Source organism: Pelodiscus sinensis, chromosome 4 (assembly GCF_049634645.1).
Source record: "Pelodiscus sinensis isolate JC-2024 chromosome 4, ASM4963464v1, whole genome shotgun sequence".
NCBI lineage: Eukaryota > Metazoa > Chordata > Testudines > Trionychidae > Pelodiscus > Pelodiscus sinensis.
The window spans coordinates 48,256,061-48,278,944 of NC_134714.1; the positions used below are offsets into that span (position 1 = coordinate 48,256,061).

Genomic DNA, 22,884 nt, shown 5'->3' on the forward strand with positions numbered 1-22,884 from the left:
CCAAGGACGGAGGCTGCTCCAGCAGCTGCCCTGTCCACTGGGACTCCTGCAGGCAGGCTGCTGCCACAAAGCAGCCTCTGTCTACGAGGGCCCAGGCGAGCTCGGCTGCCTTCCCTTGTCAACTAATCAAGTAGTCAAAAATTCTATCGACTGCTCAATTAGGGATGTTAAGATGCAGTTAACTGGCTAACAGATACACTTTGATGTAAGCCAATTGCTTGTAAGCGCCAATAATGTGTAATATTTCTGGCTATTACCTTTCAAGTAAGGTTTTCCACATTTTACAAACAGAAACCATTACTTACTTATAAAATATCTTTCCCCAGAATGTACTTTAGAATGTCAATTCTCAGAATTTCAGGAATTTGACATTTTGAATGAAACATTTTACCTTTTTAAAATGCTAGAAATATTCTAAGTAAGAGAAGCCAATGCCAAAAGACAGGGCATTTTGTACAAGCCATTAATTCCGTGATATCATGGGAAAGGGAACGAAAGGGACACAAGCAGAGAAGATAGGATAAATTAAGTTGCTTCATAAAAATGAACACAAACACCCAAGAATCATTAAAAGATAAGTTACTTTATATTTCTGTATTAGTGAGCAAAAGAATTCACGACGGTTTGAACCTCTGTGGTCCTGCTGGCAGAGCCCCAGTAGCAGAGGTTGCTGGAAGTCAAGTCTGCTGACCAGGCGTCTGGGGCAGTGAAGCACCAGAACCCACAGTCAGGGGGCTGGAGCTCACCAGCTACGGTGCCGGAAGAGTTTCTGGAGGTCATGGGAGTGGAGGTTTCAGGCTGCCACAGCCAGGGGGACAAAGGTAGCAGAGTGCAGTAGAGGAGCTGGTGCACCCCCCAGACATCCCTTGGTCTGGCCAATTCCCTTGTCCAGGACTGGTCAGGTCCTGAGTGTGCCAGACAAGGAGGCCCAACCTGTATGAAGTGTTTCACTATTTTTAAGCTGTTCTTTCAGTAAGAACAATCATATGAAACAGGACAGTTTATAAAGGCACATTAAATACTGAGCCTCCGCCACTCCTTTAAAGAATTCAGTTAATGTTCCATAACCTCTACGTGCATCTCTCTCACCATCTGCAAATTGTCCTTGAAGTGCACTGTGCAAGAGACTGCAATATAGCAGTAAAAAGAACTCATTAAGAGGTCTGGAAATTGCTAATCCAGTGGTATGATTCTAAAGGTGAGAGCATGTGGCAAGAGAGTGGCTTTAAAAAAAAAGATTCAAATAAAAGGCTTAGACTAAATGGATTCAGTTCTCTTCAGTAAACACAGACAATGCAACTTTTACTTTGTCAAACAGAGCAGTAAAAACAACAACAAAAAAAGACACACCTCCTTCTTCATCCGGTAATACTCATCAATGGCATACTGGTATTTTGGTGTACTTATGCCCAATACAGATGCAATCTTTTCCCCAAGGAAATCACATACTAAAAATAAAACAGCAACACCTTTACATTAATTCTTTAGATTTCATTTTCAGAGTTTTAGGAACAGTTCTACTTTGAAAGATAGCTTATTCAAAAAGATCATCGTGTCATCGATCATAACTGCTCAATTTAGTGACATTTACTGCTGTTTACACAGGAGGGCCAACCTACATAGGTAAAAAGATGGACTCTGTTACTATGTGTATTGTTTAGTAAGTTCAAATTAGTTCCACTTTCATGTGTGCAATCCTACTGAAAATACTGTGGTTGCATATGAATATCTCAGAGGACAGTTTGGGGAGCAGAACCTTTTAACTTGCAACAATGTGCAAAAAGGAATGAATGCAGCTCAACTTCTGGGGCCCACAGTAAAAAAAAGAATATTCTCTTCGAATAAGCACATGAAATATGGAAAACATAACCAGAACCCTAGAATACAATTTGTACAATAATTTTCAGAGTAGAACTGCACTTAAATGCACAAGTTGGTATTTTAAATGCTGAAGTATAGTACCTTTATATACTGTAATTCATTAGCACATTTAATGTTAAAAATAACTCCAGGTAACTAGTCAAAAATGCAAGAATGAATGACAAAATTGGTAGCTACACAGAAAATTAATATAAGAACCAAATAGTGTGAAAATTTAACTGCAAAGGAAATACTTTTAATTTTATAATTCAGTACTTTTACTTTAAACAGATCCCTAAATAGAACAAAATAAACCTATGTAAAATAATGGCTAAATTACAAGTATTTGTACTAGGAAAGTTAAATATCAGTTAATGGACTAGTCGATTAACCTTGTGAATTCTTATCGGTTATTTGACTATTCTATAGTCCCCGGGGTAGGGCCAGCAGCCAATGCATCCGGCCCCGCTCTCAAGGAGGCCCCTGCCACTGTGCGGGGATGCCACATGGGAGCTGGTCCTCAGAGACCAGCTGCCTGTTTCTCACGCCGCCTCCGATATGTAGGCAGCAGCGCAGGGTGGCAGTAGCTCCTGTCTGGGGCGCGGAGGAAGGGGATCTGAGCTCCCGGACCCAGTGCAAGCTGGAACTGAGCTGGGCTGCTTGCATGCCTGGCTCCTGATACACTTTAAATGCAGAGCCGCAGCTGGGATGTGTCCCGGACTCGGCACAAACCAGGACTGAGCCAGGCTGCTGGCCAGATTACTAAAACATTTACTGGCGGGGAGGGGAGGGAAGGGAGAGGAAATGCACGTAGTTTACAGCATTAACCTATTGACTAAACTATTACATCCCTAATTTGTACTGAGTGATGTTTGCCACCAGGACACAGAAGTTACTCACCTTGTGCAATACGTATGGTTCTTGTGTCCCCATGGATGCTCCACTGTAGATGCTAGGTCACCCCGGCACCGCAGACTAGAGTTTTGCATGCAGCAGCCGGTTGAGCTGCACATGCTCACTAGGCACCTCACACCATTCACGCCTATTTCGCGCAAGCGGCCCGACCCCTTAGTTCCTCATGTACACCCAAGTATCTAGATAGAAAATAGAGATACACCACCAAAGAAAGAGGGGAGGAGAGTGGGTAGTGGAGCACCCAGAGGGACACACATCTCAAAGAACTGTCGTTACTGCACAAGGTAAGTAACTTACTTTTCTTCTTCAAGTGATGTCCCAGTGGTGCCCTACTGTAGGTGACTTTGTAGCAGTTGTGAGTTATAAGCTGGACATTCGGCTTTGAAGCCACCTGGTGTCGACAGTGGACAATACTGCTGAAGCTACTGAGGAATCATATAGCAGTTTGGCAAATGTCCCTGTATGAGACACCTTGTAGAAGGCCGTGGAGGTATAGACAGCTCTTGTGGAATGACCTCTAGGAGCTGAAAGTTTTTCCTTGTAAGGTGTAACATTATGTGATGCAGGCTACAATAGTTTTGGATATACATTGTGAGGAAAGTGGCTCGCCCTTAAATCAGTTGGCTACTGAGACGAATAATTGCTGTGAAGAGTGGAAGCTTCTGGTGTGGTCAATGTAATAGACAAGGGCTCTATAAACATCTAAAGTATGGAGCAGGGCATCCCTTGAAGAAGGGTATCCTTTGAAGACAAGTGTGATTTAGGGTAAAACGTCTGGAGCACAATCAGCTCATTGACGTGGAAGTCTGATGAGACCTTTGGTAGGAAAGATGGGTGAGTATGTAAAGTTATGGAGTCTTTAGTAAAAACTGTGTATCATGGAGCTGCAGTAAGGGCAGCAAGATCACTAACTCTGTGTACGGCTGTTATTGCAAGGAGGAACAACACCTTGGCTGTCATAATGGGTAGGGGACAGGTTACCAGAGGTTCGAATGGAGGTCCAGCCAACGTGTCAAGGACTAGTTAAAGATTTCATGAAGGTGGCAGACATCTCCATGGTGGAGATAAGTTATGGAGGCCCTTCAAAAATCATCTAGTTACTGGATAAGTAAAAATAGTGTATCCCTGCAGTGGTGGACTGAGTTAATTAATACCAGCTAAGTGCAATCTGAGAGAGGAGAGGGACAAGTTGGACTGTTTGAGGTCAAACATGTAGTCTAAGATGAGAGGAAGTAGAACCTCGTACATGTCCATCTGCTTTCGTTCACACCAAGCAGAGAATCTCTTCCATTTATGAAGGTAGGTGGTACGATTGGTAGCACATCTGCTGTGAAGGAGGACTCTTTAATCTATAAGAACATCGCATTTCAGCATCTTGAAACCAGCAAATGGAGGCTTTGCAGGTTCGGGTGCAGAAGAGCACCTCCGCGTTGAGTCAAGAGATCTGAGTGACAATGAAGTGGACAAGGGGGGTTGAAGAGACATTTGAAACAGAGATACCAAATCTGTCTGGGCCATACAGGAGCTAGGAGGATTACCCGGGCATGGTCCCTCCTGATCTTGTTGAGGGTTCTCAAGATGAGTGGAATTGGGGGAAAGGAATAAGGAAAGTATCCCCAAAAGCTCCCCGTCCTATGCCTGCTCTGGAACAATAGTTGCGACGTACTGTGGTGTTGTGGGTAGCGAACAGGTCAACTTGAGGGAATCCCCGCATATGGAAGATAGGCCTGATGATGTGGGGATTGATCTGCCACTCATGGTCTGTATTGCCACTGTCTGCTCAGTAAGTGTGCAGGGATGTTGTGGATGCCGGGCAGGTACACCACCATTAGCGTTATGTTGTTGGCAATGCACCAATTCCAAAGGCGGACTGCTTCAGCACACAATAAAGGGGATCGAGCTCTGCCCTGATGATTTATGTAATACACTGTCGATACACTGTGCAAATTCTGACCATACAATTCACTTTGTGTTCAAAAGCGTTTGCAGGCATTGAAGACTTCCCTAAACTCCAGAATGTTTGTTTAAAGTTCTCTCACATTCGGACCAGCAGCCTTGGCAGAAAAACTGGCTAGGTGGGCTCCCCCAACCTGTCACTGAAGCATCGGTTGTACAGATGGTTGAGCACATTGGAAAGGAACTCCTGCCAGTAGGTTGGTGGGACTAGTCCACCACTTGAGGGAGGCAAGGACCTTGGAAGGAGGAGACACAATTCTGTGGACTTGATGATTTGACAGGATGTAAACGGAGGCCTGCCAGTGTCGAAGACACCTCATATGTAATCGGGCATTTTGGACTACATAGGTAGTGGCAGCCGTGTGGCCCATAAGTCGTAGGCATATAAAGACCGTGACTGGAGATCTGATCAGTATGGTAAATATGGTGATGAGATCCTGAATCACTTGGAATCTCGGAGTCGGTAAGTAGGCACAGGCCCAAGTGGAGTCTAGGTGGGCACCGATGGATTCTAGGAATTGAGTCAGCTGGAGAATAGACTTTTGGTCGCTGATAAGACAATCTAAGGACTAAAATAGGTCTTTTGTTGTAGATATCATATGAAGGGTCTCCTCTGGAGATGTCCCTTTTATAAGGCAATCATCAATGTAGGGGAAGATAACTATGCCCTGATGACAAAGAAAACGGCAATAACCGCTAGTGTCTTGGAAAAAACGTGATGAGCTGAAGACAGGCTGAATGGTAGTACATGGTATTGGAAATGCTTGGATGCAATGATGAAACGGCGGAATCGTCTGTGAAAAGGTTGTGTGGTCACATGAAAGCAAGCATCTTGCATATCAAGAGCTGAAAACCACTCTCCTTTGTCCCGTGCTGGAATAATGGCTGCTAATGTGATCATCTGGATTCACATTTTTTAAGGTATTTGTTGAGCTTTCATAGGTCTAGGATAGGTCTCTGTCCTCCAGTGCATTTCTTCATAAGGAAGTAATTGGAGTAGAACCCCTTGCCTTTCAATTGGTCAGGCACTCTCTTGATAGCTTCAATGGCCAAGAGATGATAAACCTCTTTCTTACAGACCTAATTATCTTTGGCTAGAAAAAAAACTATTTTACACTGAAACTGAAATTCTTATCTGTCTGGTTGCACACCAAAATATTTATTTATTAAACCAATCAGGATGTGTGTCACAACCATTAAGCATTATGCAAGTATCTTTAATTCTAGCTTGGTTTTGTAAGCCAACCAATTGACCAAGTGCCACACACAACTAGAAGATTATACACATTTCTTCCTGGGAAGACAGGTTGATTAAGTCTCACAATTTTCCTGAACAAAAGTTTCCTTAGCAAGATACAGAAAAATTAGTATTTAGCAAAAGAGAGATTTTGGTTCATTTATTCATTACATCTCTTTCTTTTCTCACAGTTGTAAAATGAAGTAACTTGGCACTGAAGAGATGGACAGTTACACCACAACCAAAATATAGATATATGACAGACTTAAGGAATGTTAATATTCTTTGGAGTAGTTTACTTTAAAAAGTACTTAAACCAATACCTGATAAGGTTGACGTGGCAACTTTCAGCATATGAAACCAAAAATAGGGTCCCCAGGCAAGCGTAGTCTGTAATGAAAAAAATTAATAAGAGTAGCACTATAACCATAAAATTGTGGCACATAATACACAGGTGCAGTTACTTACAAAGGGCATGGCTCCAGAAGAGAAAACTGACGTTGTCTCTCCACCAAGAGTTTGTCAACATTCAGCTCAGTGCTTTGGTTTTAAGGAAGTTATACCAATACTGGTTTTCAGTCTTTAAAGCCTGGTGTCTCTATATGGACTATATTGCTAGGTGTCCATGCCATGGATGTCTTATTGCCTATAAAATACAGGACTATGTAGCACTTTAAAGACTAGCAAGATGGTTTATTAGATGATGAGCTTTCGTGGGCCAGACCCACTTCCTCAGATCAAATAGTGGAAGAAAATAGTCACAACCATATATACCAAAGGATACAGTTAAAAAAATGAACACATATGAAAAGGACAAATCACATTTCAGAACAGAAGAGGGATGCGGGGGGGGGGGAGAAGGAAGGTAAATGCCTGTGAGTTTAGAGACATCCTTTAATCCTCATGGATTGAAGGTTACAGGGATGCTGAAATAGTGCGTCCGTTATTTTGAAAGGTATTTCGAAATGTTAAGACATGGGGTAGCTATTTAGGGATACCGAAATAGCCACACAGTATAGACATATCCTAAGTCTTATACTGCAGAACCCACAGTATGGGATGGCAGCTGGCTCCCCGGGAACCAGCGTGTGCAGGCAGAAGAGTTTTTACCCATAACAGAAACCAATAAAATTATGCTTAAACTCTTACATCCCAACTCAGGACAAATGGATAAACAACACTCTGATAAAGTCACTATCTAGAATCTCAGGAGAATCTGGGGATCCCATAATATTTTGTCTAGGTTTCTAAACTTGCTGAGAACGGTTGAGCATATGGCTCTCGATCACACAATGTGTTGGGAGAGGGGAATGGAGAAAAAAATAATTTATAGCCAGTTCTAATGACAATATTGTGAAAAGGAAAATTATATTAACTAGAAAATGTGCGAGAGAGAGAGAGAGAGATTGAGATTATCTTGCCGGATGACAGAATGTTTCTACTGTGCAACAGAATGACGTCATCATGTCATCAGCATCAACAGGCTGTCACAGCAAAGCGAAAGCAGCCGGGAGGGTGGGGGGGAAGGCAGATGAGCATGGCAATCACAGGAAGCAGCCCCCTTGTTTTTTGTAAAGAGAAGAACTTCCCTAAATAAAATGTTGAAAAGTTCTAGCTCCTGAATTCAAATGATTTAAAAAAAAAAAAAAAAAAAAAAAAAACACAGACTGACCTCTCAGTAGAATGGTCTTCCTGCTGGAAAGTACCAGTAAAATGGTAATTCTTACTCAGACACAACCTGAACCATTTTCCTCTATAAAATAGGATTCCAAAGTTGTCACTATGAAACTTAGAATGCCTGTTGTGACCATTTCCATCACTTCATATTGACTTAAGAACGGCTGAGAACCCTTTTTGTTTACAACACTAGGTTCAATCTCCACTGGAATTTGCAGTCTGTACCATCCAGTTTAAGTTCTTGGTCATTTTGACTATGAATTACACGTATGCAACAATAAAACATGTATCTCTTCCACGACAAGAGTCTTTGACTACTGTGATAAAGATAATTCAACTAATCACCACCTTTACTCTACATCTAGTTTGCATGCAACAATTTTACTGATCACACAAATGAGACTACATGGATGATGCATTACTTAGTCTAACTGCCTAACCTGTGCAAAAGCAAGGAATTTCAGATATTATTTTACAATTATGGAGGTTAAGTCAGTGACAAGTACTGATTAAAACAAAGTGTGAAAATGTACATAGCTATCAAAGGTTTGGAATTAATCTCTATGGTTTTAAAGACAAAGTGCCACAATGACATTTTGTGTATGTATTCAGTTTGCCACATACCAGTGCTTCTCTAATAGTTGCTCTGGTTAACACAAAATCAGCTTTTGTACTACCTGCATCTTTCTGTTGACTGCCAACTGAGAATCCAGACACTGCATTTTTAGCAGGGGTTAGCAGGACACTTTCTATAAGGTGACAAGCATAAGCAAAAAAGCTGCTGTCCTAGCTGCACAAAAACACTCTGTGCTTGTTAAGTAAGTACTCAGTTGGCAGCCATTCTAATGGCAAGTCACTTTTGTGCTTGTTTAGTCCAAGAAGTTAGAAGCAGTGCTGGAAAGGATGTTGCTATAGGTGGTAGTAGTGACTGGTGCCAGCAGAATCCTACAGATAAACAATGTGCTACTTTTAAAAGGCATTTACTCGGTGCACAGGACAAGCCATTTTAGAATGCTGCTGGTTAGCAGTGAGCAAAAAGCTAAAGTATTGCTGTAACATTTAAAAATATCAAAAGAAACGTATCTTCTCAAAGCAACAGGAATGTAATAATGTAGAATCCTTTTAACATGCTATTGAAGCAATGCAAATTCAGATTCAAATTAAACAGTACTTTGAATTCAATGATATGTACATAATATAGTTTACACTGTTGCCACAATACAGGCAGTCCCTGGGTTACATACAAGATAGGGACTGTAGGTTTGTTCTTAAGTTAAATTTGTATGTAAGTCGGAACTGGCGTCCAGATTCAGCCGCTGTTGAAACTGACCAGCAGCAGCTGAATCGGACACACCTGGGGCAGAGCAGCAGGGGTGCTGCTGGGTTGGTCCCGCACCGCCGCTCCTCGGCGCTACTGGACCAACCTAGCAGCACCCCAGCTGCTCTGCCCCAGGTGTTCCCAAGTCAGCCGCTGCTGAAACTGATCAGCGGCTGATTCCAGGAAGCCCAGGGCAGAGCAGCTCTGCCTCGAGCTTCCTGTAGTCAGCCGCTGGTCAGTTTCAGCAGCAGTTGACTTGGGAACACCTGGGGCAGAGCAGCTGGGGTGCTGCTGGGTTGGTCCAGTAGTGCCGCACCTCGGCGCTGTGGGACCAACCTGGCAGCCCCCCAGCTGCTCTACCCCAGGCATCGGCGAAAAAAGCCTGGTCGGCTGGGGGGGAGGGGCGCACTAGCTGCACCACCACCCCCCCAGCAGACCAGGGAGACGCGGAGCAGCTTTTCTTGCCGCGGAGGATGCAGGTGGCGGGACCGCGGTGCATCTGGGCAGTCCCGCCGCCCGCGTCCTCCGCAGCGAGAAAAGCCCGGTTTGTATGTAGGGATCTAACGTGAGTCGGAGCCACGTAACCCGGGGACTGCCTGTATAAAATTAAACAAAGTTAGTAAGTCAAAACCTCTACAAAGTTTAATAAGGGTGTAGGAAAAAACAGTTATTTATCACAGCGTCCCTACTTAGATTACAAATGTATCAATACAATAAGGCATTGCCTCCTCAAGGCAAGAAAGTGTAAATAGCCAATATGAAACATTGCATCCCATAATTCAAGAAGTAAAGTTTTCCTTCATCTCTCTCAAATGAGGGAGACACACAAAAGAGAAACTATTCTGTGTTAATTCAATAGGGAAAAAAGGGTGTATTACAAACACTAGGAGAAATAAAAAAGCAAACTGAAAGAGCCAGACGAATACCTAGAAACCAACCACTTCAAGACAGACCCAAGAAAACCAACAATAGAACACGACCTGTTATCACCTACAGCCCCCAACTTAAACCTGTCCAACACATTATCAATAAACTACAGCCTATACTGGAACAGGATACTAAACTCCGAGAGGCTCTGAGAGACAGACCCATAGTCTCCTATAGACAACCACCTAACCTCAAGATGATTCTTACCAACAACCACAGGACATACCACACTAATACCAACCCTGGTACCTTCCTTTGCAACAAACCCCGTTGCCAGCTTTGTCCACATATTCACTCTGCTGATACCATTATTGGACCTAACCAAGTGAGTTATAAGATCAAGAACACATATTCCTGCGCATCCAGAAATATAATTTATGCTATCATGTGCCGAAAGTGTCCATCTGCTATGTACACTGGACAAACGTCTCAGACACTTCGCCAAAGGATCAATGCCCACAAAACAGATATCAGACAGGATCACAAAGAAAAAACAGTTTCTTGCCATTTCAACCAGAAAGGACACTGTCTCAACGACTTAATTACCTGCATCCTGCTTCAGAAGCCTTTTAAATCTGCACTTGAAAGAGAATCCTCTGAACTGTCATTCATGCTTAAATTCGACACTTTACACTTAAGTGTAAATAAAGACTCTAATTATCTTACCCATTACAAAGATAGCTTCCCCAATTATCACCTCTAATATCATTAGCTCACAGACATTTACCTCCCCTCCCCCCCAAACACCTTTCTGTTCTGAAATTTGATTTGTCCTTTTCATATATGTTCATTTTTTTAATTATATTGTTTGGTATATATGGTTGTGACAATTTTCTTCCACTATTTGATATGAGGAAGTGGGTCTGGCCCACGAAAGCTCATCACCTAATAAACCATCTTGTTAGTCTTTAAAGTGCTACATAGTCCTGTTTTTTGTTTCAACTAGGAACAAGGAAATTCACACTAAGGGTATGTCTAGACTACATGCCTCTGGCGACAGAGGCACATAGATTAGACTACCCGGCATAGGAAAATGAAGCGACAATTTAAATAATCGCCGCTTCATTTAAATTTACATGGCTGCCGCGCTGAGCCCATCAGCTGTTTGTTGGCTCAGCGCGGTAGTCTGGACGCTCCGCGGTCGACATCAAAGGCATTTGTCGACCTCCCAGGTATGCCTCATCATAGATGATCAGGATTACCACAGAACAGCTCGCGCGCTCTCTCACTCTATTTTATTTATTTTTATATATATATATATATATATATATATATATATATATATATATATATATATATATAAAAAAAATCATACTTTGACTGTGAAGTAGCTTTAAATATAGTAACACTAGAAAAACTGGCACTTAAGATGAACCTTATTACTAACAAAGACATGCATCCAAACAGCACAATGCCCTATTCTCAAAGAAATCTCAGTGCTCTGATTGGGAGGATGGGGATAGAGAAGTACTTTGATCATCTATTGGAATTTATCGAATTTGCATTTAAAGATTAAAAGGGTCCATAACAGAAATGAAATAAGATGTGCAATATTAAATACACAACACATATCCTAACGACATTTGGACAAAAAAGAAAAAGTACTAAAATTAAGATTCACAAACCTCTTAAGGAAAAGTCAACAACATTAGATACAGTTCCATTCCTCAGAAAATAGAATTGTAGTGAGGAAGATCATTCACTTGGAAGGAATATTAGCCCTCGTATCTAAAACACTTAAAAGAACATTTACTAAAAGCTCCACACATTGTGGACCCAACTATTCTTTAAAAAAGAAAACTCCATACATTCAGTTTATTTTAGAGCGATAACGTGGCAGGAACCTGTCATTACAATAGGACCAACACATCCAGTGTAACTACAGAGTGTAATGGACTAACGACTCTAAGAAGCTAAGACAGACTCCACACATATTGGTATTTCTTGTTGTTGAGCATGGTGAGGGAATTGTATTTTTGATGATACAATCCAAAGATCTTTAAGACCAATGATTTTCTTGGGGTAGTTCATTTTCGGCCTTCCCCTGCACTCCTGCAATAAAATTATAGAGGATATTTGCACACTGCAAAAAGTAGTAACAACAACTCTACAAATTTGTGTTGGGAGATGAGTGAAAGAGTGTGGGTGTAACAAATTCAGTGAGTGAGACACACACAGACAGCATGCGTGCTGGCTGCTGGGTAAGTTTCTGAACACCACCATGCACTGTCTATTGAAGACACTCATTGCAGGCTCTCCTGCTCTGTTCCAGAGTCCTATTGTCTCTCCTCTCTTGCTCTATGAAGAGGGGTTACCAGAGGAAAGGGGTGGAAGAGACTGTGAGAGCGCACTGCTGGAGAAGTCTCAAATAATGCACTGCCCCTTTAAGTAAAGTACTCCCCTCAAGGGGTTTGTGATTTTAACACCCTAATTTTGGTGCTGTTGCTGCTGCCAGTGCTACATTCAGAGCTGGGTGGCTGGAAAGCAGTGGCTGAAAGAAATACTTCCATCAGGAGCAAAGCAAAAAAAAATAAAGACAACATGGTATGGCATTGCCACCCTGACTGCTGTGCTTCTGCCTTTGGAGCTAGGCCCTTGGCTAGCAGCTGCCACTTTCCAGCTCTGAAGGCAGCAATGCAGAAGAAAGGGTGGGATAGTATGGCACAGCCACCCTTAACTGTGCTGCTGGTGGCAGTGCACTGACTTCAGGAGCTGGGTGCCCAGTGACTGCTCTCTGACTACCCAGCACGGAAGGCAGTTTAGAAGTAAGGGTGGCAATACAGTGACACACCCCCTACAATAGCATTGCGACACTCACCTGCCCCTGACACACAATAGGGATGTAAATGGTTAACTGGTAAGCTGCATCCTTACCAGGTGAGACTTACCCATTCCAGTTAACTGGTAGGAGCTGAAGCAGCTCCCTGCTCACCCCAGTCAGAAGGCTGCTCCAGCCCCACAGGGCCAGTTGCAGGCAGAAAAGCGAAAATCAGTGGAAGGATACAAAATATACATTATAGTCAAAGCAGTGGGTTCGGAAAATGATCTTTGCAGCACCATTCTGAATGGGTAGGAGAAAATTCCTCTGTCAAAGCCAGAGAACGGGACATTGTAATAAATGAAGACATGAAGTGCTGAAAGCCCGGATGAGTGTTTTAGCTGTGTAGATGGCTAGAAAATGTCTTCTTAGAAGTGTTATACAGAAAAAACCCCAGCAACATTTAGATGGACATTTCTAGGTCCTCCTAGCCAGACTAAGTCCACAGGATGCTCAAGTTAGGAGCCAGAGCAACAGGCAGGATGGTGGTACTATTTATGGTGATTGAGAAAGAAGAGAGCAGGCAAGCCTTGAGGGAAGACTAAGCACACTGGTTTAGCCAAGTTGAGTATGACTTTATGATTAGATATCAGTAAAGAAAGCAGTCCAGGAAATCACCAGCCTAGAGATGGCAGCCGGATTTACTTATGAAAGAGAGAAAAGGATATAGAGGGAGTAGAGCAGGGAACTAAGGAGAGTGTCTGTAGAACCCACACAAAGTTGGAGGAAAATGAAGACCACCCTCTAGAAACAAGCTGAAGGAGCAATTAAAGAGGTAGAATAACCTGAGAAATAGTGTCAGAGAAGCCAATGGGAGACAATATTTCAAGGAGAAGAGGATGCTAAATGGCATCAAAGGGGGCTGATAAGTCAAGTAAAAAGAGGATGGGGTATTGGTTCTGGGTTTTGACTAGGAAGAGGTAATTAGAGACTCTGGGTTGACAGTTACTATCAAATTTGGATATTTCTTCAGATGATCTTTGAAAATCTAAGTTTAAAGCTTGTCTGCAAAGGGAAAATGGTCATTTTTCAGTTTAGTTCTAAAACATTCAGTAAATGTTTTGGCTGGATTATAATTTCTCTACAACATAAAAAAGTGTTTCCCTCAACTCAATAGAAGAGCTGTAAGGATGCCAACACCAGCTAGACTCCAAAATTTTATGATGTAGAATGTCCATTCAAAGTAGTAAATGTACCATAAGGCAAATTGGACCAGACGCTGCTATTATTTGCAACACAGTTTTTTGTATCCCAACTGGGATAATGAGTCATAGACATGCTGATCTTAGCAAACTGACTATTTAATTGTGTGTATAGAAATCCTACAATAGAAAACATTTTTAAAGCAGCTGTTTGCCAAAACATTTGGGATGTTAAAATGCAGATAATTGGCTAACCGCGTAACCACTGAAATTTTCAGTGGTTACATGTACTTGCAGTGTGCACTGACTACTACCCGGCACTGCTCCCACTGTATCAGAGGTAGTTGTGTGGAGTGGCAGCTGACCTCCCAGGAGCCAGCACACACCGAGAACCAGCTATCAAGTCAGCTCCCCACATGAACCAGCTCCCAGCTGCCCCTCTCCTGCACTGCTGCCTCAGATACAGAGGCATCAGTTCGGAGCAGCAGTCAGCTCCCCAGGAGCCAATGCATTCTGGGAGCCAGCTGCTGACCTGCACTGATGCCTCTGGTACGGAGGCAGCAGTGTTGGGTGGCAGCCAGCTCCCCAGGAGCCAGATCGGGAGCCACACGTGACCATTTATGCTTATCAATTACCTGTTTAAACACCTGCACTCTTATATCCCTACAATCATCACTGCTCAGCTTGGGCTAGTGCATCCAGAACTCATTTACTGAGTTGGGATATACAAGCAGTGAAAGTGCATGTTGTCCCATTAATTTGCCTTGGCAAAACAGAAATGAGAGAGCCCTGTTCCCTACAATATTGACCTCCCATAGTTCAGCAAATTGTCTGATTCAGCACTGGTCAGATCCTGAGGGTGCTGGACTAGAAATTAAACCTGTACTGGCCACTGCACTTTTCTTAAAAGGCCTTATTCAAAGTATTAAATTCAGTGGCACTCTTTCCACTAACTTCAGTGGGCTTTGGCTCAGGTATGAAGAAGTGGCTTTCTGGGATGTACTGAAAAAGAAACAATCTTTTTGTACTTTATGTCAGAGAAATCCACTATTCATCCTGGCCTTTCCTCCTGCTGACCACAGATACTTGGGAACATTTAAATGAAAGATTTCCATTGGGGAGACCTGCACAGATATTGAGTGGTTGGGAATAACTGACTCAGAATAATAACGGAACCCAGGCATAAATGTGTGACATCTCTGGCCAGTATAAAGTGATCCATGCTGTCTTCCCCATGGATTCCTTAAAGAACAAGATATGAGCAAGCTTAAAAACTGTCCTTTATTTAAGCACATGAATTGAAACGTAAGTATTTTGCTTAATATACTATCATTTTTAGTAAGCTACACATTACATGTTTATGTTGCATATCCCACCTATGTTCAATCCAGCCAGTATTCGTGTTCTTCCTTCCTAAATAAGCCCAAGCTTCTACTCAATAACAGAGCGAGCTCAAAGCAACAAATCCACTAAGGATTAACTTGTAATGTTTGTTTGTCCCAATTTCTGCTCTGTACATACCTTCTCCGTTTTGCTGAATTTACAGATGTCCAACCTGCTTCTCTTGTATCCACAACTGCTCTTTTCCATCTAGTTTATCTCAAAGCCTTTGGAAGATAAATGTGATCTAAGGCTCTTTTCCACAGCTACACTGTAATTAACCAAACTGCACGGCAACAACACTTTTTCCAGAACAAACAGGCAGAAAAAGCATACGAAAACCAGGATCCTCTTGGCGGGAGCACCACTAGTAAAGCTCTCCATTCAACTCACAGTTCTTTAAGTTCTGATGGCTAAGGCCCTACCAAATTAACAGCAATGGAAAATGTTTCACGGAATGTGAAATCTGGTCTTGTATGTGCTTTTACCTATACTATATAGATTTAATGGGGGATTCTAGCATTTCTCAAATTAGGGGTCCTAATCCAAATGGGCATTAAGGGGGGAGGGATTGCAAGATTATTTTAGAGAATCATGATATTGCCATCTTTTCTTCTGCTGCCTTTAGAACTGGCAGCTGGAGAGCAGCAACTGTGGCTGGGTGCCCAGCTCTAAAGGCAGCAGTGCAAAAGTAATGGTGGCAATACAATACCATGCCATCTTTAATTTTGCACTGGTAATGGTGTTGGCGACTTTGCCTTCAGAGCTGGGCTCCTGGCCAGAAACCACCATGGTACAACTGCCCAGCTCTGACAGCAAAGCTGCCACCTGCAAAAGTAAAAGTAGCAGTACTGCATCCCCACTACAATAACCTTGTGACCATCACCCCCACCCCAAGTTATTTTGGGGTCAGGACCCTTACAATTACAACACTGAAATTTCAGATTTAAATAGGTGAAATTATGAAATGTACAATTTTAAAAATCCTACAACTGTGAAATTGGCCAAAATGGACCATGAACTTGGCAGGGCCTTGGTAATGGATATATTGACATAGTATGGGCATGTTGTTACTTCCTCCAATGTGCTTTAGTGGCTAAAGCTGTAGTCACCAACCAGTAGATTGGGATCTAACATTAGACCTTGGAGCCTCTCACACATGATCCTGACTAGTTTGGCCAGGAAGCTATCAAGCACTGGCACTTCAGTTGTCCCTTCACCCACTGTCATGCTGCTCTTGCCCTCCGTCTTGGAGCTGCCCCCCTGGGAGGGGGTATTTCAAAGCAGCAGCAGCACCACTTGAAAACTGGGGCCAGACCCCGGACTCCCCGCAGCGCTACCACTTTGAAGCCTGGGTATCCCCAGGCTGCAGAAGGCATTTCAAAGTGGCGGCATTGCGTGGAGCCCGGGATGAGCTGGGGATTCTCCCGCTTACCCTGGGGTCCGTGTGGCGCTGCCCCTTTGAAACACCATGAAGAGCCTGGCATCAGTTAAAGTCTAAGTTTAATGGGACTACTCATGTGAATAAGGGTTGCTGGACTGAAGACTTCAGGAATATTTTTCATTTGTTCTACTTAGATGTTTTATAATAACCAAAAGTGGTCTCCTGAAGAAAGGAATATTAGAGACATCTGTGGTTTAACATAATTGTTTCAGTTCTCATGGCCAGGTACTGTAACTGGCTAAAATAAAAGTCAGATCTGAATTCAATAATCATTTATGTTTCTTCCAAGTGCAAAAAAGTGGTTGTCACTTTTCCAGTAAATGACAAATTAAATAAAAAATCATCAGTAATAAACTTACAGGATCAATTGAAGGCAAGAGATCTTTTTTTTCTTGTTCTAAATCTTCCTCTTCATCTGTGCTATATTCTTCCATGGTTTCTCCACTTGCAAAATGAATGACCCTTCTTGGAATTTTCTTCTTTTTCCCTATGATCCCCAGTTCCACATTTTCAAAGCCTCTATCGCCATTTGAGTGCAGCTACAACAAAAAAATAAATGAACAACATAAGCTTCTGCAGAAAAAGCAGTGAAACAGGAGGCTTGGTTCTCCCAAATATCACAAAATATCTATCAGCCCATCTAAGGTCCCTTACTAAAAGTAATAGATATAATTGAAAGCTTTTCTGAATACCGAGTTGAAGTTTTTTTTGTTTGTTTTTTTAAGTGATGTAGCTATAATAAGGCAGCATTCCCCAAACTTTATAAAGTTGACCTTCCCACTTGAAGAAAATTAATTTAATCACATTCACTTCAATCCTGTCATCTATTATTAGAGCCAAAATGAGCCACTTACTCAAGTTGCATTGTGCAGATCTTCACAACTTGTCACTTCCTTTCTTTTTTTTTTTTTTTTTACATGCTTTGCTGAACTATGAAATAGTGACGTTGACATTTAAGATATCATCATTGGCATACGAATTGTCACTGAAATGAACAGCAATTGGAAAAGTAGGCACATCTAAGACTAAATCTACACTGCCACTTATACTGCACTGCAACTTTCTGGCTCAAGAATATGAAAAAAAAACACACTTAAGCGCAGCAAATTATAGCGCTGTAATGTGGGCTCCTAGCATAGTTAGCTACTATCCATGTGGAGGTGGTTTAATTTTAAATGTTAAAAGTGTAGATAAAGCCTAAGGATCAACCTGACCCACATGTAATTCTGAAATACATAGATCATACCACATAAAAAAAAGAAAAAAAGAAAGTTGAACTTTAGGGACCTATTTGAGATAACTGTTAAGGAGACATCTTCCAATACACATGCCACTGAACAGAATTCCAGTGGAAAGCAATTTCATGCTGCTTTTATTTCTCAACAAACTGAATTCACCACCTCAATCCCAACTACTCTACAGAAGATGCCAGCAAGGAAATGAGTTGGTCCAATAAAATATTTTTATCTTGCTCACCTCGTCTCTATGATTGAGCAATGACATATAGAACACTATATGTTAGCTACATGAATGGAACAAAAACATCCACATACATAAAAGGCTTACAGAAAACATAACATACTGTACAATGAAAAAAAAATCCAGCCTATTATGTTGTGACAGTCCCCTTACTCTACAAAACTTATTTAAATATTAACCAGTCAACATGAAAATTCACCACCACACTAATGCTCTCCCCCTCCCCTTTTTTGCCCCCCTCCTCCTCCACAAAAAAATCCTTACAGTCACAATGAGGCTGAACAAAAGACAAGTTTCTACAAGGTGGCTGGATGATTCTTTCCACCAACAGAATCAAAATGAGATCAGATACAAAGAAGATACATATCTTTCACATGAGCAGAAAAAAAATCTCTTCTGCCTTGGCAGTATAAAGAATATTTATGCTAATGCAGCATAGTTTTAGCTGCATTAGTCCCAAAACATGGGACACGCAAGGTGGGGGAGGTAGATAAATTTCTGTTGCAGACACACACAAGCTTTCAAGGAACAAAGAGCTCTTCTTCTAATTTGGGAATGGTGTTCCAAGTATAAAAGCTAAAAGCAAGGTGGAACAAACTGTTTAGCATAAGCAGCCAGAGACCACATTTATGGTTTATTACTACAATCTGTAACCTACAAACACCTTCCTCTTATTTCCATGACTGATGAGTTGTTAACTGGCAACTCTTACATGAAAGGTCACTTAGAACATGTGCTAACTTCTACAGTTTTCAATTTTATGCTAAACAAGTAGTTACGCATTTGGTTTGTAACAGTTGTCAATTTTCCTTTGCGTGTTTTTGGCACAATTTATACAGTTACATTAAAGTAGCAGTAATTTAATCTGATAGATTGTTTGGGTTTTTTACATTCAATGAAGATATTTTAATCCTGTACCCCAGTGACACTTACCAAAATTCCAGGTTCTGGATGTTAAATCTGTGACTAAACATATCCTACCTATGTGAAAGTACAGAGAGAAATCCCTGTCCTTCTAACATCACTTCTTGCGGAGTTATATATATGTGCGTAGTTGCGATTCTCCTTAAACTAACCCCTCCCAATTACCTGGTCACATTCTTTTTAATAAAAAGATTGTGCCCTATGTTTTGTCTGGCAAAAAAACAGTGAGAAAATTTACACTGCAATGTGACTTTTGTCTGGAAAAATCATCCAGTTTTGCCAACAAAAAACGTCACCCCTGCAAGAGACTTTTGTCTTTTCCCCGCCCTTTATTGTCAAAGAGCCAGTGTGGACTCTGCTGTTTGTTTTGTTGAGAGAACTAGCTTCCGCCAGTTTTCCACGATGCCTGCCCTGATGGCTGTGCTCTGTTTTGCGGTCTCTGCTTCCCTGCAGGCATACACCTCTCCTCTTTTGAAGCTCTGAGAAGTATCTGGGTATGTCTACACTACAACGTTTTTTCAGAAAAAACACCCGTTCAAAAAAAAAAAAAAACTTTGATTACGTCCACACGCAATCAGGTTCTTTTGAAAGAAGATCGAAAAAACAGAGGGTTTTTTTCAACATTGGAAATTTCGAGGGAGATTTTAGAAACCCCATTCATTGGAGGTTTTTAAGGTTAGACAAATACTTATCATAAATAGTCCAGGAAAACACACTTGATCCTGCCTAGGTCCCTTGGACCAGACTAGATGACTTCTCAAGATCCCTTCCAAGCCATACATTTTTATGATTATATAAATTTTAATAACATTAAGCTGAAATTATGTTCTAAGTGTACTAAATGTTTCACAAACATGGAAAACATGTCCCTATCCCACAAATTTTACAGTCTAAACAAAGGAAAAAGTGGGGGAGAAGACAAAGCAATTTATTTCTTACTATTTACATTCAGGTTTTATGTTCTCAGCTTAATTTTGATAAATCAAAACCCATGAAACAAAGCAGTTTCAAAATATTTAATATGAAGGTGCATTAGTCTATGTACTTTTGTTTTGTAACATTTCAAAACTAGCTTTGGTTCTTTCAAATCCCTACAATTATGTAGTTAGCCAAGATGAAATCACTTCAATTTACCAAGAATGCTTCCCCTCCACTAGTTCAAACAAGAGATATAATAAAAACTGCATCTGTAAAGCCAGAAGTCTCATTTAAAAAGACATTGCACACCAGAAAGTACATTTTTAAAAAAAAGTTTTGCTACACATTATCTAGTACAATTCACAATGTAAACCCCATCTCAAGTCTGCATACACAGATGCTCGTCTTTATTAAGTTTACACCATTCTGCCTTTCTTTTCCCATCTCTGTGCTGACAAATTATACAAACACAACAGAAATGGCCAGCCAGCAATTTGTGAAAGAGGTATTCTACTAGTTCTCAATCCACAGATATGTAGGTTTACCAGGTATACGGTATTGGCCTGGCTTCTGTCCAGTTTAGAAAAAAAAAAAAACCCTGAAAATTTTCTGTTTTTCTCGGACGGAATCCTCTTGGAACATTCTTCCCCTGCCGTGTCTGGTGGGGGCGAGGGTAGCATGGGGATTTAAGGGTGACTTTTTTTGCGTGTGTGCGGTAGTTCTTTTTGGCTTAACAACTTTGGTCCCCTGTGGGGTTTGTTTGTTTTTTCTTAACAACTTTGGTCCAAGACATTTTTTTTTTTTTTTTTGGCTCAACCAGTTTTTTTCCCTGCCATGATCGGTATTTTTTGTGAAAGTATCTGGCAACCCTACAGGTAATCTATTTTGAAAGATAAAGTTGATCGGAGAATCAGGCAGTAAACTGAACAGGTGCATTTGAAAAAAGTATTTATTGAAACTGCTTTTCTATTTTGGCTTCTTTTAATTAAATTTAAAAGATGACCTTAACATCTATATGTTGCATTAATTACACAGAAGTCAGTAAATTGTAACATACATTTTCCCAGTAGTCCTTTCTGTAGCTCCTGTGTATACGCATTTACAATAGAATTCTTTGTTACACAGCCACACAGTGATAATGCAGTATTCCACAGAAATTATAATAATGGAACTGCACCTGTCTGTGCTACTCCTGCAATAACACTATCACGATTATTTATATTTAAATTCCACTTTCCTTTGACCCTTAAATGTATGCATGTAGCATTGTGCACTGCTACATCTATAAAGTAAAAATCCTACAATCTTTGCATTTAATTAACATGGTAGGGCCAACCGTGTCATGCTGAGGGCGTGGATCACTCCAGTCTGATTGGGCTGGAGCAGCCCCCTTCCTGTGGTATGATGTGGCAGGCATGCTCAGCCCAGCCTGGCTGGAGCAGCCCCTGCCTGTATTCTGCCATGGATGGGCGGGGGGGCCGCTCTACTCCAGCTGCGTCCTGCTACATGTGGGGTGGAACAGACCCTGTTGCAGGATCACAAGTAACCGGTTAAATATTTTATTTAACCAGTTAACTATTTAACCACAATTTTACATCCGTAAGCCAAAAATGAGTGGGTTATTACTCTAGCTTTTCCATTTGCATGCCTGACCACAAAATCTTAACTTGGGTCACAAGCAAAAATTAATGTAGTATTCATGTGCACATCATAAAAGCATCACACAACCAGCGGTTTGCTAAGAACAGAATAGCAGAAGTGATAAAGTCATAGCAATTATTTCTACTTGAGTTCTTTGAGACCTCTACCTTTCCATTTTATGAGACAATCGAATTCCAGGCACATCCCATTGTCCTGGCACACGTAAAGCAAAGCAAGGGTTTGGTTATGTTAAGAGGAAGCTGCATACCAAACATTGTGATCCTAGCTCTTACCATTTAAGAGTCCTTGAACAAATGGACCCACAAATGGACAAACGGACACACAAAGTTTCTAAAATATATAGTAAATTAAGATGTCAACTCATTTCTCTTCTGTCAACTTGCATCACCTTTCTTCATATTATCCCTCAAAATTATGCATAGCTCCTCAAACATTTATGAAGCTACTTCATTGTGCTCTTTAAATCCCTTCTGTGATTTAACACCTGCACAAATCTTGACAATGGTTAGGCTCCTGACCAACTGAAACTACTGCCTATCATACTGACAAATGCTGCCTCATTGTTTGCTAGTACTCCTCTCCAGTATTCTCTGTAAGCTGTGCACTTGTGAATACACTTAGGAGAGATTCAAATGCCACCCACCCGATTACCAGAGTGATCACAGGTTGTCTTTGTTTCTATGATAGTGCTCATTTGTGTGCCTTGGTGTACATAAAAAATTATTCCATACATGGATATAAAAAAATCCGCACATGGATTGAAAAGATTAGAAGGAACATTGTTCCTGTCTGTACCCATCCATCTCCCATTTTATACTAAACTATAATCTATTTGGGGGCAGGGACTTTTTGTTCTCAGCTTATACTCAGCCTAGAGAAATAAATAATATGGAAACCAAGGCTGTACATCAGTCTTTTCAATTCATTAGCTGCATCACTTCTTAGATCACAAGACCTCAAAAATTCTATACCAAAGATTGTCCTTACTTTGTTTCAGTTAAAACTTATCATCCTACATAAGACTAAGTATATTGAAACTAAGATCAGGAAGCTTAAAGAATACCAATTAATACCATGTTCTTGATACAAAAGCTTGGCAGGTCTTAGCAAGAAAGCAAGGAGTCATGCTATATCCATTGCTTCTTAATGTCTTTATTGTTCCTGTTTTATTTTCTTGTTGGGGTTTTTTGGGAGGAGGAGATTTGCATTTTTTTAAATATTTCAACT

General features: G+C 41.2%; 1 protein-coding gene across 1 annotated transcript in view; it reads right to left on the reverse strand.

The window, feature by feature from the left end:
- The window catches only part of SRP54 (signal recognition particle 54), a 59,751-nt gene that overhangs the window by 3,617 nt on the left and 33,250 nt on the right, over window positions 1-22,884 (reverse strand). The window contains exon 16 of the mRNA XM_075926931.1: window positions 1,351-1,448. Coding sequence (XP_075783046.1) covers window positions 1,351-1,448 — 98 coding nt within the window. The remainder of the gene's footprint in view (window positions 1-1,350; window positions 1,449-22,884) is intronic.